Source organism: Mustela nigripes, chromosome 17 (assembly GCF_022355385.1).
Source record: "Mustela nigripes isolate SB6536 chromosome 17, MUSNIG.SB6536, whole genome shotgun sequence".
Taxonomy (NCBI): Eukaryota; Metazoa; Chordata; class Mammalia; order Carnivora; family Mustelidae; genus Mustela; species Mustela nigripes.
This window is the reverse complement of record NC_081573.1, coordinates 53,595,663-53,612,747: the sequence shown is the minus strand read 5'-3', so window position 1 is coordinate 53,612,747 and position 17,085 is coordinate 53,595,663. Positions and strand designations below refer to the sequence as shown.

At 56.0% G+C, this 17,085-nt stretch overlaps 1 protein-coding gene across 1 annotated transcript in view; it reads right to left on the bottom strand.

The window, feature by feature from the left end:
• The window catches only part of PLCG2 (phospholipase C gamma 2), a 146,760-nt gene that overhangs the window by 29,460 nt on the left and 100,215 nt on the right, over positions 1 to 17,085 (bottom strand). The window contains exons 22-30 of the mRNA XM_059383063.1: positions 16,578 to 16,687; positions 13,413 to 13,509; positions 12,003 to 12,069; positions 10,783 to 10,940; positions 7,208 to 7,310; positions 5,756 to 5,965; positions 4,006 to 4,151; positions 3,149 to 3,263; positions 2,115 to 2,282 (exon numbers count right to left, since the gene is read on the bottom strand). Coding sequence (XP_059239046.1) covers positions 2,115 to 2,282; positions 3,149 to 3,263; positions 4,006 to 4,151; positions 5,756 to 5,965; positions 7,208 to 7,310; positions 10,783 to 10,940; positions 12,003 to 12,069; positions 13,413 to 13,509; positions 16,578 to 16,687 — 1,174 coding nt within the window. The remainder of the gene's footprint in view (positions 1 to 2,114; positions 2,283 to 3,148; positions 3,264 to 4,005; positions 4,152 to 5,755; positions 5,966 to 7,207; positions 7,311 to 10,782; positions 10,941 to 12,002; positions 12,070 to 13,412; positions 13,510 to 16,577; positions 16,688 to 17,085) is intronic.

The window sequence follows — 17,085 nt, the reverse complement described above, 5'->3', positions numbered from 1 at the left end:
CAAAGCGCTGGTGTTTAAAAGGCAGAGATGATAAAACCCCTTTCCCAGGACTGCTGCAAGGATTAAAGAGTTGAAGGCGCAAAACGCAGTAAACGCTGTTTTCCTTCCTTTCTGAGCTCCACCTGGCTCAAAAGCTTAAGTGCGTCCCTAATGGCCGTGGGCAGAGTTTGTGAGTTCAGAAGGCTCCCGACGCCTTGTGCGAAAGGGGTTGTTGTGCGCCTTCCCTGAATATGGACGCGCCAGGCCTCGCTGGGAATCGCACAGGAGCAAGACAAGGTCCTTACCGACCATTCTCCCAGCGGGGCAAAGGTCACCTGTTTCATCATCCATGTCCTATGTCTCTTTTAAAAAATTACAAAGATTTTATTGATTTGAGAGCGAGGCGGAGGAGAGGGAGAAGCAGGCTCCTTTGCTGAGCGGGGAGCCCAACGCAGGGCCCTATCCCAAGACCCCGGGATCATGACCTGAGCCGAAGGCAGCCATTTAACCAACTGAGCCCCCCAGGCGCCCCTGTTCTTTGTATTTTAAATCTTCAAGCTAAGTGCTAACATTTTCTAGATTAATGGCCACAATTCGGCGGGTAAAGTACGGGCAGGAGCATCAACTCTGACCTCCCTCTCCAAGGCATTAGGAGCAACTACAAAGCTCACATCCCTTCTCCTTCCAGAGGACACGGTCACGAGGTCCTGACAGCACGGCAGGGGGGTTCCGGGGGACTCTGAGAACACAGTTACCAGAGAAGGAAATCTCTCCCAGGCTCACTGTCTGCTTTGTCAGAGCGCACATTACAGAACTGCAGCTTCACCGCTGGCTTTAAAGTAGCTGCCTGAGGGGGCCAGGTCCGCAAGAGGGGTTGCCCGATAGCAGATTTCAGGGACTCCCATGTGCGTCCTGTGAGAGAACATGACGAAGACGGCTGTCTCCAAAATTCTCTACTCCTTCACTTCGGAATTTGTTTCCTGGATGGTAAGATGAGCAGCTGCGCTCAGTCCTCTCCAGGTGCCCGCTGAGGAGCTGGGGAAGCCTGCCCCTGCCTGTCCCCCAACCCAGGCAGAGCCAAGTACCCAGGGACAGGGCCAGGGACCTGCACTTTCTAGGCCCAGGGTTAGCTGGGCGGGTGCTGGAAATGATCAGCTTTCGGACACTAAGGAAGGCAGAGGGTTGGGAATATCGGCTATTGTTTCAAGTTTAGAACAAAAGAAACAGGACACGAGATTTCCAAACACCACCAAGAAAAAAGACTATCTGGGTATATAAATCACTAAAATGAGGGATCTGTGTCTCTCGAAAAATGATCCTTGGGGAACAGTGACCTCATGAGGACTCCCAAAGGATCTATGATCTCGTGGCTCTGTCCTGCAGAAATGCTAAGGAAGGGGGAAAAGGGAATTCGGCATCGAGCGAGGGCCTGTTTGTCAAAGGTGACACCATCCAGCAGGAGAGTAAAAGCGAAGAAACCAGACAAGGTAAGGACAGTGCCGTTCACAAAGCACATCCAGCTCACGCACAAAGCACATCTGTGCTCCCTCCCTAGGAGGGTCTTTCTGCACTGGGGGGATGGGACACAGTTTCTTTGTTTTTCGGGTTGTTAAAGATTGTGCATGTTTGCATGCCAGAGCGAGCACGAGTAGGGGCAGAGGGAGAAGCAGAGTCCCCGCAGAGCAGGGAACCCAACATGCGGCTTGATCCCCGGCCCCGGAGATCATGACCTGAGCAAAGGCAGACGCTTAACCGATTTAACGATTAACAGTTTATCAATGGTTCCAATTTTATGGAACAGGAAGGGGAAGGTCTGCGGGTGCGGGAAGCGGCAGATCGGAGACTGCGCCTCCCAGCTGCGCGGGGGGCCCTTCCTTCCCTCCCGGGGCACAGAGCCGGCCCGGCGGGCGTGGGGGATCAGAGGCCTGACTGCGCAGGGTGCAGCCTCCCCTCCCTTCCCTGGTCCGGTCCATACTCGTGGGGACAACTTGACGTGATCAGCTGCCTGAGCCACCCAATCCCTTTTGCAACAATGTCATAAACACCAGAATGCTGCTTCATTCTTTCTAAAGCCAGCAGCACACACCTCAAGTCCTGCTAAGCCCAGACCGCACCTCTTAATTAAAATGACTTACCCGATTTGATTCCTTTGATGGGGTAAGTGGCGTGGGCAAGGAAGTTGGGATCACTGAACATATCTTCCTCGTAGACGACAAAACGCAGAAACGCCAGGTTGGGGTCATAAATTTCAAAGGTCACTTTCTCCTGTGTTGGAGCCCAAATCGGGCTGAGGCCATTGTCATCTGGAAGGAGACAGAGGCTCAGCACAGGCTCCACTGGTCCTGCCCCCTCCTGGTTAAACCACCTCTTTTGTCCCCCCGGCCTTTTTGAATGTCCTTAGCAGCCCTATAAATAGGCATCAAGGCCAAAATCTAAGAATAGTTATTTTTCCAGGAGCAAGCCTAGTAAAGCGGCTGTCAGAGTTCTGGTCCTTAGTAAGCAGAGAAGAGGAACCACACCCCTTGCTGCCGCTTCCCTCTGGGCTCCGGGCTGGGCAGGGGTAGGAGGGCAGGGCACGGGGAGATCAGAGTGGGGAGCTGCAGCGCTCCTCTGGACAAGGAAGTGGGGCTGGCTCTCTGAAAAGGGGGAACGGATGTGGGTTCTGGAGTAAACGGGGTGAACCAGCCTCTTGGAGCAAGGGCAGCTGCGGGCCTGGCCCACCCCCGGGGAAATGTCAGTTTAGCTGGTTACACGTGTGATTTGTTGCTCGGGCTGCCTCTTACCGGGGACAGTGATCCCAGGCCTTAAAACACTGACCGTTTCTTCCTGGCTTCAGGGTCTCCCTTCCCTTGAAGGATAGAATCGCCCAGGTTGGACCCACGCCTGTGGGCCAGCCACACTGTCTGTGTCTCTGCGTCTTAGCCTTGGGCGCAGTAGATAAAGCGGGCGGGGCCCAAAGAGGCTCACCCTCCGTCGCCCCAGCTTCCTAGCACAGGGGTTTGGTCCAGGACTCCCACCATGACTGGCTGGGTGTCTGTCCAACTAATCGTGGGGTCCTGTGTTCCCCCCCCCCCCCCGCCACCAACCCCAAGCTGGACAGTAGCAGAGGGATGAAGGAAAAGCCATGGGCAATAAAAGTACATCAAATCCCCCCCAGGATGCAACTTACTCACAACTGTTGTCTTAAACTTGTTGTTGTCATACTCAGCTCCACAAATTTCCACCTCCACAAAGGGACACGCAATACTTCGTCCAAGTTTGGGGAGATGGCGAGCCCCGAGAACCTAGGACACCAAAGGTCAGTACTGGAAGTCCTCCTGAGCAGAGAGCTTAGTCTCAGTGCCAGAGTCAGACCAGAGGAGGTCCCAGGCAGCCTGACGTCGCTCAGTAGGGGCCACCCCACTGCTTCCCTCTCCTGGATGGGGAAACAGGGCTGGAGAAGCCAGGATGGGAACGCTCATGCCGTCACAGAGACCTCCCCGAGCACAGACATGCACACCTCCCCCCTCCCCCTCCCACCACCCTAGAACCTCCAGAGACCGCCCAGGAAAGGACAGAGGAGAAAGTGGTATTTTTTTAAAAAAGACTTTTCATGACACATGCTGAATTTTTCTTTTCCTTCCTTAATCATATGAGAAATGCAATTCTGATCTCTCTCTTGCATACTTTCCAAAAGAGGAAAAAACCAAAACTCTTACAAAGAGGCAACATGTTCTCAGGAAGTTGGATGCATTTTCATCCGTTGTCACCCACTAAACCTGGCTGCTGTGGGGAGACACTCTCTCCTCTGTGAAGACCAAATGGCCATTTCTCATGTTGATTTCCCTCCTCTAGCCGGAGGCTGATGTCCCTGAGACCCTGCTGAACCCAGCAAGACCTGAAACCCTACCTCTCCCCTGACACGGGGAGGTGACCAAGTCTCCCTGGGACCTGGGGTGCCCTGAAATTCAGATCTGAAACAGTGACTGGACGTCGATGGTTTCAGCAGGCTGAAACCCGGCGTTACGGGCTGGAGGCCTGAGTTACCTTGACCGACAGGGTCATCAAGATCTTTCTCTGGTTCTCGGGAGGCATCGGGTCGTACTGCTCGGACCTCATGCTCTCGGGCTGGAGGACGTAGCCCGTGCGACCATTGAGTGAGAACAAGGCATGGTTCATCTGCATGTACTTATCTGGGAAGGAAAGGAAACCTGGTGAGGAAAGGGAGCCTCCTAGGCAGGCCGTGCTGGGGGCGTGGGGGTGGGCAGGGGGGTGGTGATTTACACCTGTTTACAAAAATAAGTTTCAGGCAGTCGTTAAATTAGGAGTTTCAAAAAAAAAAAAAAAAATCCCAACTGGTGAACACCATTCTAAATGTGACACTAAAACCTACTCTATGCTCAAAATTTCTTACATTTTTTTTTCCCTGAGAGTTAATTTTAAAATTTCAGTTAAGATAGGCTGCACATGAGAAAGTCAATTATCATATGGTTTCACTTACTTGTGGAGCATAAAGAAGAACACGGAGGATATTAAGAGAAGGAAAGGAAAAGTGAATTGGGGGAAACCGGAGGGGGAGACAAACCATGAGAGCCTGTGGACTCTGAAACAAACTGAGGGTTTTAGAGGGGAGCGGGTGGGGGTGGTGAGCCAGGTCAGGTGGTGGGTACTCAGGAGGGCACGGATTGCACGGAGCCCTGGGTGTGGTGCATAAACAATGAATCTTGGAACACTGAAAAAGAGACTGCATGTACACACACACACACAATCATTTTAGCTCCAGTGACAGGGAAGGAGCAACACACGAAAGCGATCTGATAATGTTGCTATAAATGACTTCACCCCATTAACGAGATGAGGTAAAAAGCACGAACAGTTTGCAGGAAAGAAAACGCTTTCTAAGTACACAGAAAACCGGCTCACTTGACTCCTAGTAAGGCGTACCATTGTGACATCGATTTGTACCTGTCGCAGGCACAAAGATCAAAAAGGTTGACTATGTTGGTGAAGTCACAGGGGAAAGGTGTATTCGAACACTTGCCCGCTTCGCATTCCCTCCCACGGTCTCTCCGGAGGCCCTCACCTCCGGTGAGGCCGCAGAGCTCAGGCACGGCGGGGTGCAGGTGTTAGTGGGCCTCCTCAGGAAAGCTGGCCCAAGTGCCAATGTGGTAGGACCTAGCCGGCACTGAGCTCTCGGTCCCGCCGCTGGACTCCCCCATCTGTGAAGCCGTGCTCACATAAGCTTACAGAGGGCAGGGCCGTCCTTAAGAGCAAATGAGGGAAGTGCCTCGGTGGGGGAGACCTGTTAAACAGGGTAGGGTTCCACTCAACCGAATCCTGCACAGGCATTAAAACAATATAACGGAGACTACTGATGAGATTCGTCGACCAAAGAGCCCAGTGCTGGATCTGTGCTACCACTGGTATGAAAATGTTTTGCATGTTGGCTTTTCTCAGCAGTGAGCATCTCTGAGAGTCTAAGTGTGAAGCCCTCAAAGGAGGAGAGGCCAGGAGAAGAGCTCCCTGAGGATGGCCACTGAACACCTGGATCCAGCTATGCCTGAAGCTTGATCCTAACTCCTGGACTTTCATTCCACGAGCTTAAGTGTTTCCTTTCTCCCTTCAGCCACCCTACTCCGTCAGCTGCCATCAAAGAGCCTGCCAAATACAAAAGCCCAGTGTCCCACCATCACTCCATTCAATGGCTGGGGCCGACACTGGCGTGCTGGGTGAACCCTGATAGATTCTGGGACAGGGGACTGGGCCTGGAGTGACGCCACCATCAGGGCTCCTTTACCTGGAGTCTGGAAATTGAGAGCCACCATCTGGGAGCCGCACAGCCAGAGGCGAAAGGGGTCGTAGTTGGAGGAGTCCACCCTCTGTCCCTTGGGGTAAACTCGAGTCAGGCCTTTCTGGTTGTACTTCAGGAGGTCGACAGGTTTCTGCCTGACGACACTGTCCGCCTTCGTCTCCACAAAGGAGCGGATTTCTCGGAAGTCGGGGTTTTCTGCGCATAAGAGAGGGAGTCACCGTTTATTCTGTCTGCTGCTCTGTCATGATGTTTGCTGCGCCAGCTGAATGCGCAGGTGGAAACAGAAACCAGGAACCTCGGAGCTGAGACGGCCTGGGGTGAGATGCTCTTACCCTCACCGGTATTGCTCTGGGCTCTTGCCTGCCAAGGATCCCCACATGCTCACAGCCTTGTGGTCTGGGACTCATGTCACTTACTTCTTGTTTAAAATCACCACCAACCTTGTGCCCGAAAACACGAGTGGTACAGTTACAGAAGGGGACACGGTGGCCGATGGCCACAGGAATCAGAAGAAGGAGGAGAGCTTAGGATCTGGCTTCCTCCTCCCAGATACTGTGCAGAAGACAAGTGCACCAGGACCCACGGGGGAGGGAGAGTCTGCTGCCTACAGGCAGGGGTGGGGTCCGAGGAGGTGCCAAGGTACAGGACTGGGCAGCTGTGGCTGCCCACCCCTGACCACGCTGAGTCCGGCTCTGAGCTCTGCCACAGGGACCAAGGGACCCACCGCCCCGTGACGGGTAACTAGGCTTCAGTGCTGTTTCTCTGGCCCTCCATCCTGGAATCACAGAGGCTTCAGACCAAACAAAGAGGGAGGAAAACAACAGGATCTTATTAGGGCCAAGAACTTACTCCTGTGGAGATGGGAAAATATTCCTTTTTTAATCCTCCTACGGCAAGCTCCATGGCCCCAGAAGCCCTCCAGGTCCTGACTCCTGGAGCCTGGGACTGTGACTTACAGTGGCAGAGGGACTTTGCAGATGGGATGACATTAAGGACTCTGAAAGGGGGAGATTATCTGGGCCCTAAACGTAGGGCCTGTGGATAAGAGAAGTGGAGGGAGACGTGACCACAAGACACAGGCAGAGACCAGAAAAGGCAAGGCACGGACTCTCCCCTTGAACCCCTGGCTGGAGCAGGACCCTGCCAGCACCTGGACTTCAGCCCAGTGACCCTGAAGTTGGAGGCCTGGTCTCCAGGGCTGCAAGCAGGCAAAGGGGTGGCTTTCCCCACCGGGCTTGCTATGGTCGCGTGGAGCAGTAGGGGGATGCTAACATGCCTCCGGGAAGTTCTCCTCCTGTCCCCTCGCCCTGAGGACAAAATCCACTGAGAGCCCTGGAGGCGGAGCTGGAGCCTCTCTCTTTGCCCTGGGACAGCACCTGACTCCAAAGGAAAGCAGGGTTTGCAGGGCAGGGCGGGGCAGAGCCGGGGGTGCCGTACCGAGATTGTCCTTGGCCTTGCTGGTTGGCTTGCAGTAGACGACCAGGTCTGAGAGCTCGATGGCGATGGACTGGTTCTTCTCCCAGTACTTCATGCTGTTCTCCTGTGGAGCCGGCCCCCAGCGTCAGCCCTGAGGCTGGCTCCATTTCCCTCCCCAGAACCCCCCGCCCCGTCCCCTTTCTGCCTCCTGCAGGCTCGGATCCTTAACACAGTTGGAAGCTTTCCTGTGCTCTACGCCTCCGCTCCTGTCTTCTGAATTTCCTCTGTTGTTTCTGCCCAGAACTGGGGTCGAGCTGGATCCCTGGGCATGGTTCCCAGGAAGGGGGGGGGGAGGGTCCCTGTTGTCAGCACCCCACTTTCCTCGACCCTCTGCTCTCGGGCTCCTGCCACATCCCTTCCCCGAAAGTCACACGGTTAGAGCTGTCCAAGACCTCCGGTCCTTGTCGGCGCTGCACCTCCTTGTCTGAACCCCCTTGTCCCTGCACGGAGCCTCGCGACAAAGCCTCCCCAGGAGCCTAGTGTGGAGGACACACTATCCATTCGATCCCCATCTGTGCACGGATGAGTGCCTGCTTCACCCCAAACCACACACCTCTCTCAGATCTCCCCAAATTCTGCTTCTGCCCCACCGGCAAAGGGGGAAGCCGGAGCAGTAAAGATGTGCAGCTGCTACCCTTCACTGGTCCTGGGGCTTCTTAGCCTCAGGCCTCACAGGCTACATGCTACGTGCATGATGGATACGACGGAGGGTGGCCCCCACCTCCTCTGAGTGGTAGAATTTGTGTCCGTTTTGCAAAGGAATTGCAGCACACAAAGCTGAGCAGCGTATCCATGCTCCACAGCAGGCCAGGGACGAGAAGAGAGGCTTTTGCACCAGGCCTCACCCTCGTTAGCCCCTTGCTTTATCCCTTACACATCATCTCCCAGAGAAGATTTTTCTAAAATGCCACTGAGTTCACGTCCTGGGTCCCTTTGAACCACAGCACTGACCTCCTGCTTCTCACCCTGTACCCCCCTCACCACCCCAATCATTGTTCCTCTGCCAGTCCAGAAGCTCACTCCTGCTTCTGGGTTCTACCCCAATCACGCCTCTTCCAGGAAGCCTTCCCAGTTAACTCCAGCCAGGATAAGGAAAGGAATTGTGCTCTGCACCACTCATGCCTAGTGCCGTCCTCACAGAGCCCTGTGCGGGGAGCAAGTGTTCCGGGCACAGCTGATTTGGTGAGCGAAACTTCCTACCACCTGGTTAGGACGGCAGGAACTGGAATCAGACCGGGGCTCAAACGCTGGCCCTCTGGGCACATTGTATAATCTGTGCCTCAGTTTCCACAACTAGGAAATGAGGCTAACTGGAAGACTCCCCTTCTAGGGCCTCCAAGCTGTAAGCAGGGAGCCCTGTGCCCCCCACCAGGTATGTGGAAGGCCACAGAGGGCAGCCCCTCGGGCAGCCCCACACGTGCCCCCGCTAAGGAGAGCAGAGCTGCAGGAGACGAGGGCGGTGGGACGCGTCCCAGCAAGGCTGAGTTGTGGAAAGCTGGTCTCACTAAGCACAGAGCTACGACAAGCCATAGGGTGTCCCTTTTTTTCCCCTCAACCTCAGCAGAAAGCAACGAAAGACCTCTCGCTTCTTCCAAACTGTGTAACAATTACTCTCCAGACCCGTTAGGTTAGACCCAACAGGCGGTCTCAGAATTTGAAGGCACAACCCACTGCACTGGCCAGGCTTTTGGAAACTAAGCCCTCCTGGAAACTAAGAGGGGCGAACAGATCTTAGTGAGTGGACTTTTGTCTTCCACGGTCAAGTCACAGAGCCCTGAGCAGGAGGTCGCTGGTAAGGCCCCGGCCAGGAGCCGGCAGTGAGCTCAGCGTTCATCCTGTGACTTTCCCCAGGACTTGTGCCGGGGGGGTCGGCGGACTGCTGTTTTCTTAACCTTCACACGTAATCAGCATCAGCAGAAGTAAGAACCAGTGGAGGAGGAGCGTAGATCAAAAGCAGAGAACGGACTGCGAAGGACCAGGCTGCATTTCAGAGCCCTTCCTGCGGGGGTGGGGAGCCTTCGGGTCCCCAATAAGCTCAGGGGTCTCCAATAAGAACAGCAGAGAGCACCAGGTTGCACCCCTTCTCCTGGGGAGCCCCACATGCCCGCCTCGGCCTTGGGGCTCTGGGGATGGAGAACAAGCGCTATAGGGAACAGCGGCCAAGGGCTCTCTCATGAGTGTTTTCGCCGCTCTCAGCCGGGGCGGGGGTCCCAGAACCACAAACACTAGAACACACTCGGGAGGGTCCTGTCCCGTGCTGGCTGACGGTGCCCTCCAGATCAGGGTGACAGTGGTTCAGCCAGCAAAGAGAACGGACCTAGAAGGCAGGGGGGACCGATCTCTCAAATGCAGCCCAGGATGTGGTGCGCCCACCCCTCCCCACAGCAGAGGCCCAGGAGAACAGAGGGGCTCCCCCCCGAGCAGCAGCACACACAGCCACGCTGGCCACACGCTCAGGGTACATCCCACGTGTCTGGTGGGGGTGGGAGAAGCCTTGGGAAGAACGTAAGGCCTCGGAACAGAGTCGGCCACAGGGCCCAGAAGGTGCCATCAGCCCAGCCCCCCGGAAACTGCCATCTCAAGTAGATGACCATATTCCAGGGTGCAGAAAAGAGGGGCAGGGGCTTCTGGGACCATAGACTGGCCAAGATGTGAGGGCCCCCGCCTCGAGAGAAGGAAAGAACAGGCGGGTGACCCTCCCAGGACCCCAGAAGAGGGAGACTAATCAACGGTGACCAGGGGGCCGAGGCACCCACGAGATCCTGAGGAAGCTTAGAAATCAGTCCTTTGGGTCAAGATCTGCCATAGAAGCAGCAGGGCATGTGGCAAACCCACAAGAAAGCTCAGGTGGCACCTTGCTCCCTCGTCCCAGATACAGTACCATGGGCCCGTGTCGTCCTGGTGGGACAGAGATGGCCCCCGAGCCCTGCTGTGTCAGGCCCAGGGCCTGGCTCCTTCCACGCATCATCTCACTTCCCCGCCCTGGATCCTGTGGCGTAGGAATCAGGTTCACTTTACAGACAAGACAACGGAGGCCCAGAGACACGTGGGGACGGGCCCAGGGTCCAGCGCGGCCGTTCTCAAAACCCCTCCGGCCTCACGCCAGCGCTCCAGTTAGGATGAACCTGCAAACACCGCTTCCTACTGGAAGTGGAAGGCCCCCCCACAGGACACATTGGTGAGAGGACAGAACGGGTCCAGTACGAGGTCCCCCTGCAGCTCCCAAATGGGGAGCTCGGGCCGTGCTGGCTACGGAGACGCAGGCCGCTCTGAACAAGGTCGCCAACCAAGAACACATCCCGTGTGAGGAACACAGTACTCCGTGACGGACACGCAGGGTCAGAGGCTCCAAACATCCGGGATCCCTCCACCCACCCCAGCCCTGGCCTCCCCGGGGACCGCCAGGGTCCCTTTCGGCTCCGCGACGACTGGCGCACCTGTGGCCCAGCCCGCGTCTTCCCCGGCCTCCCTCGGCCCCAGCACCCCTGCCCCCGCCGCCCCCCCCCAGGGGAAGCCCGGCCGAGCCAAGTGCCTACCTTGGTGTCCATCTTCCACGTGATCTCTCGGATACTCTGAAACCACTCGAAGAGCTCCTCCACCTTGTCCGTGGCGAACTCCACCGGCGGGTCACCTTGCTTCTTGGGCTCCAGGATGAACACGAACTGCTTCTGGTTCTTCCCGTGGGGCGCTTTCACTTGGGTAAAGAGCACAGCGGCAGTCCTGAGCAGCCGGCGCGGGAAGGCCGGACCTCACACCGCCCACGCCGCCTGGTGCACGAACCCAGCCAAAGGGCGGCTGCTACGGCCCCAGCCCGCAGTGAGCGGCGCGTCTGCGCCGGGGCAGGCGGGGTCCGGCCCCTCCCCTCCGTCACAGCCCGAGAGCTGCCGCGGGCCGAGTCGTGTCCTCTGAGAAGCAAAGTCTGCTGCCTGACCCCCGCCCCCGTGAGTGGGACCTCGCTCGGAAATAGGATCTTTGCAGATGTCCTTACGGATCTTGAGGAGATCCTTCTGGATTTGGGATTGCCCAGTCCAAGAGCTAGTGTCCTTACCAGAGAAAGGAGAGGGAAATTTGAGACACAGACACAGGAAAGATGGCCCCGAAGACAGAGGCAGACAGTGGAGCGTTGGAGCCACAAGCCCAGGAGCGCCAAGGATCGCCAGCGGCCACCAGAAGCTAGGAGACAGGCATGCAATAGATGCTCTCTGCAGAGAAAGTATTTTCTAGAAAGAAAATGCCGGGGGAGGAGGAATTATGTGCTCAGTCATATCCGGGCGACCTGTCTGAGCTCTTGCAGGCCGGGAACATTGTAAGCAGACGGCACATACTGGATCGCACTGGACCTCCTTCATTACCTTTCGGGGGGTGCTACTCATTTTATACTCATGTTATAGTATGGGGACGGGCTCATGAAGACAAAGTCACACCGCTAGTAGTGGCAAAGCAGAGGCTCAAATCAGACGTGGCTCTGAGCACTGACTCCATAACCCCGGGGCCGAGGGCCGTGCTCTGCAGACACGGTGTGGACAAGCTAAGTGCAGTGCAGGTGAAGGCCTGAACCCAAATAGCCCGGCCCCCTTCGTCTCGTAACCAGCCATGGGACCTGGTCCCTGAGGGGCTGGCTTTCCTCATCTGCTAACTGGAACACAGGCTCGGTGTCCCTGCGGCGCAGGCTGACGGGCGGGCAGCGGCAGCCCCCTCCCTGCCGGGCCCTGGGGCTGCGGGCAGGTATCCACGCTCCGCCCACGAGTGCACCTACCCACGTTATAGGTGTTGAGATCCAATATTCCCCGACAGAGAGACCCTAAGGGATTGTCCTCAATAATCTGTGAAGAAACAAGACATAACTCACGTTAGTCTGAACAGGGATAATAAAAAGACAGCCAGTTTTCCAAAGCTCGCCGTTTCACAGAGCCCCTGCCTGTGCAACGGTCTAAAACACATTTTCGCTACAAGACGCATCTGTGGGGCGCGCACTCGACAAGGACACATGCTGCTGACGGGGACCCCGCGGCCGGCAGGACCCAGAAAGTTCAGCGGTTCCTCTTCCAGTCTGTACACACAAACCTGGTGAATTCCAGAAAAGGGTTGCCAACGCTTCCACGGATCTCGTTTCCAAACCCAGCCCCGACCCTTCTTCTGACATTACCATGAAAGGGAGCCAGCTAGCCTCCTAAAGGCCAGCTCCAGAACATTCTGCGGCTCCACACGTCCTAGGGCTGCGATGCCCATGCTCTGGGATCTGCATTAAGCCTTCCCAGGCCCTGGCCGGCCTCAGCTGCACCTGCCACTGAGTGTTCGGGGCACAGGGTCCGGCTGTGACACACAAGAGCTTGGTCTCTGGACAGCTGGCAGAACCGTACCTGCCCATTGCTGGTCCTACCTCCACCCCGCACCCACCCACCAGGATAATGCTGACCGGGGCGGGGCAGAGTTGGGGCAGGTGAAGGGTCTCATCCCCCTGCCTTAGGCCCGACCTGCTGAACACAGCCACGTGCCCAGAGCCACACCTTTGCTTGTGGCTGTCCTTCCCGGCCAGAATTCCCTTCTGCCAGCCTCGCGATTGACCTCTAACTTGACTTCTAAGACTCCAGTGTCCACTACTCCATGCAGGCTTCCAGGATTGCCCCAAGTCCCTTAGGAAATTCCCTGGGCACGAAAAGGCCTCCGAGACCTCGTTACAGAGAGTCCCTCCTGGGTGCAGGGCGGTCACCTCCCCGCAGAGGCTCTCTGCTCTGGGCAAGAGGAGGGGAGGGAACAGAAACCACGTTGGCAATGTCACCAGCAGGGCCAACCTCATTGCTCACACCAAGCACGTCCGGAGTGTCTGGCAGCCACAGTAAACGTGTTCCATTTGCAAGCTGCTTGAGGCAAGGGACCAGTTCCCTGTTTGGCCATTTTCACTCCGGAGGGAATTCTCCTGCCTACGCCAAGCCTTCCAGCCCAGCACAACCTGATTAAAACAGGACGGGCTTGTCACTGTGACTTTCGCCCACGACTGGGGGGACAATCCCAAGTTCCCTGTCACTCTGGCGTCCCTGTTCCGCTGCTCCATGGGGACCACACGGCAGCAGCGTGCGTGACACGGCCTTGGGGAGACAGCTCAGCGGATTCCTCGAAGAACAGGATGGACGGTCCCCACCCCCCCAATGCGGTGACCCGGGCTCACCTGCTTCTCCAGCTCCTCCACGTCGGCTGTTGAAATGTCCTCGACGTAATTGGACGGGAAGTACTGCTGGATTCTGGTTCCATAGTCCCCTCTCCACCTAGATGAAAACAGAGGGCATCCGGGGGCCTTCGTGGGGCCGCGTTAATGATCGCTCACCGCTCGTTAGATCGCAGCCACTGCAGGGGGCAGCGGCAAGCGGCCAGGTGACCAGAGGGGATGATCATTATCTGTGACAACTGGGCATTTCAAAGGGATCCTCTGCTTTTTTTTTTTTAATCAGCAGTGAGTGAGTGGAGGGGCCGTGTCCTCTCCATAACAAGATTCTCGTGTTTGCTCAAGGGCACCAAAAATGTCCGGGCTTGAGGTGGACCTCGGAGACCCTGTGAGGCCGATGCTCAAGCCTAGGGCAGGCTGTGCCCCATTTCGGGGAGAGCTGTGAACGCAGAGACCAGCGTGAATCAGAGACCAGCGTGGGAGAGAGGAACGCTGCTGGGGCCAGACAGCCAGGGATCAAGTTCCAGCTCCACCACCACCGTCAAACTGGAATAGCCCCAGTGCCTTCCGCAGAGGGCTTTACTGGGACCAGAGGGTTCCGCATAGGCTGAGTGTTTTTAACAGTGCCCAGTATACAGTAAGTGCTCAAATGATGTTAGTTCTCGTTACTCAGCCAGAATACCGCCCCCGTGACCTTCCCTCCTCTGCAATAGCACGGATAACAAGGGCCGTAACTGATCTGTGTGTGTGTCTCGACTCTGCCAAACTGTGCTCACCTCTAAGGTTCTCCCCCTAAGCAGTGCCGCGCATACAGGGCCTGCCCCTCTGTGGGTACCCTCTGCAGCCAGGGGGCACACCCACAGCTTTCAAAGTCTTCAGAACAGAGCCTAGATGCTTTAGCGTGACCCTAGGAACCCTTGGACCTCAACTCCTGCCTCTCTGTGGCTCAAACTTGACCTTCCTGCCAGACAGCCTGTTGCCCCCACCCTTCTGCCCCTGCCTAGCTTACAGGCCTTGGTCCATGCCCCTTGTATCTAGCTTGTCCCTAACAACCATGTGAGACTCAGCTCAGGCATGCCTCTTCCAGGGAGCCTTCCCTGACTGCTACCTAGCCCAAATGTTCCTCCTTTGTGCTCCTGTTGCCTCTGTCCCCACAAATGGGGAGGCAGTCTGTGCCCTTATATGACTTGTACTTCTGTCTTCCCCACTATGTGAGACCTCTGTTGATCTTAACTGAGTGGGTACTCAGAGGTGGTGGAAAGCACTTAGTAAACGTCTGTTGACCTGACCCTCATCCTCCCGTTTCTCCAGACCCCATTCGGGCAAAGATTGGCTATAAGCACGGTGACCATATGTATTGCTTGCCCAGAACCAGGTTCAGACCTGTTGTCTGGTCGTTGGTGTGATTATTGACAAGAACATTCCTTTCGCTCTAAAATGTATCTTACTTGGCCCTAGGTTGGGAGAATGCACAAAAAGGCGGACCAGGAGCACCTGGGTGGCTCAGTGGGTTAAAGCCTCTGCCTTCGGCTCAGGTCATGATCCCAGGGTCCTGGGATCGAGCCCCACATCGGGCTCTCTGCTCAGCAGGGAGCCTGCTTCCCTTCCTCTCTCTCTGCCTGCCTCTCTGCCTACTTGTGATCTCTGTCTGTCAAATAAATAAATAAAATCTTTAAAAAAAAAAAAAAAAAAAAGGCAGACCATGCCCCCCACCCCCGGGGATGGTGCTGTTGCCACCAGAGCAAAGGAAACGAGGGGACCGCAGCAGGCAGTGACCCACAGCCCCTCACCAAAGACACGGACACCAGACTCTCAGCTCATCTCAAGGGCCCTGGAAATTTAGAGCACCCCACGTCGGACGTGTGAAAAGGCAGGAGGCAGTTTCACACAAGGAAAAGAGTGTGACTTAGAGAGGTCTGCCCACGGCTTGGTAAAAGTCACCCACACACATGGAACTGGGGCCTTTTACAGAGGCAGGCTACAGAAAGGGGCATTGTGGGCCCCGGGGAGACCCGGATTCTGGCCGGGCCCCTCAGGGAGAGACAGGTGGATGATACCACGGATGGCGCGTGGAGGCCGGGAGCCTACGAACAGGGGCTCCGGCCCCCACCCTCCACTTCAGCACTTCGCTGTTTTGCTACTTTTTTGGGGGGGGGGGGGACTCTGGGGATCCAGGTAAGATATGGATTAGAAAGAGGGAATTCTCAAAAATAACAAACAGGCCAACAAAAAACTCTGAAAACCACAGAACCTAGTACATGGGTCAAGTCAGGAATACAGGCTTTAGAGTCAGAAGGCCTGGCTTCGAATCCCCGCCTGCTGTGTGGGCCTGGCCGTTTCTGTACCTGTCTGTGCCTCAGTTTCCTCATCTGTACAATGCAGGGTAGGCTTTCAGGGTCACTGAGTGGGTTTAAGTGAGTTCTTTCACATGAAGCGTTTAAAACAGCTCTTGACACAAAAAGGCGCTCAAATGTAGATCTCTAACTCAGGTCCCGCCACGTCACGGGAGAAAGTGATGCCACACTTGTGAGGCGGCTGTTGCTCCACAGTAAGAAATAATCCTGCAAGATCACCTACCTGGGGATGTACGGACAGGCAGCCAAACTTCTCCCCAGGTGGAGAGGGAGAAGAGATAGCTGAATGCTGGTGCACACCCAGGGGGCTCTGGCCTAAGCATGTCCCTGCTTCCATCCAGGCCGGGGCCACAGGACAGGACCAAGCGATAGCTTAAGATTTTGAATTTAAAGTAACACACAGGCTCCCCTAATGGGAAGATCCCACACTGGTGTGTAGCTAGATAACTTGGGAAAGCCCCGTTTGCCACCTCTGTAAAGTGGGGGTACCCAGAGTCAACCCCGAGGGTCGAATCAAGAATCTCGTGAGACCATGTGTGAAAGCAATTAGCACGGCCCACAGCACCAGGGAAGGCCTCAGTGAGTGGCAGCTGCTGCTACAAATAAAATAATACGTAATACGATGGGATAGGTTGTTCCTAACGCTTTTCTCAATAGAGCATGTCTTAAGCCACCTTCGCAGAGAAGGTACAAAGGTCAAAGCCAGCCCAGAACGGCAGAGAAAGGGGTCCCCAGCTCAGCCAGCACCTCAGTCTCACTGGCAAGAAGGGACAGGTCAAGTTCCTCCAGCAAGTGGCCCGGCCGCCCTCCGTCTTACCAGCCCCAGGGCTCCTTGGAGACGTTGTGAATGAGGGCCCCACGGCAGAAGCTCAACTCATCGTTCCGCTTGGCTTTGTAGTCATACAGAGCTTTCACAGTTCTCTGAGGCTTTGGGGGAGAAAACAAGAGAAGGTCAAGCTGGGAGACAGTAGCAGAGAGAGGCATCTGCGTGGGGTCCTCTCATTGGGAAACAGGAGGCTTCAGCCCAAGGTTACAGTGCCATCTGCTGGCCGTGGGCTGGCACTGCGTGGCAGAGGAGCCTCCCAAAGTCACCAGGGAGCAGGGATGGGAACTGGCCCCAGATCAACCAGCTGTTAAGTGGTTGAGCTCAGAAGTCAGTTCATGTGGGTTACTGCCATTCTGTAAGAAGCAACATGGGCTCTAAAAGCTCTGCCGTAAGAACTTCCAAACAGAGGTGGTTTCACCTGCACATCTGCCTTCAAGGGTGGATACAACTTTGCCCCGTGAACTTCACAGTTCTCTGCCAGGCTCTAAGGCTGCGAGGT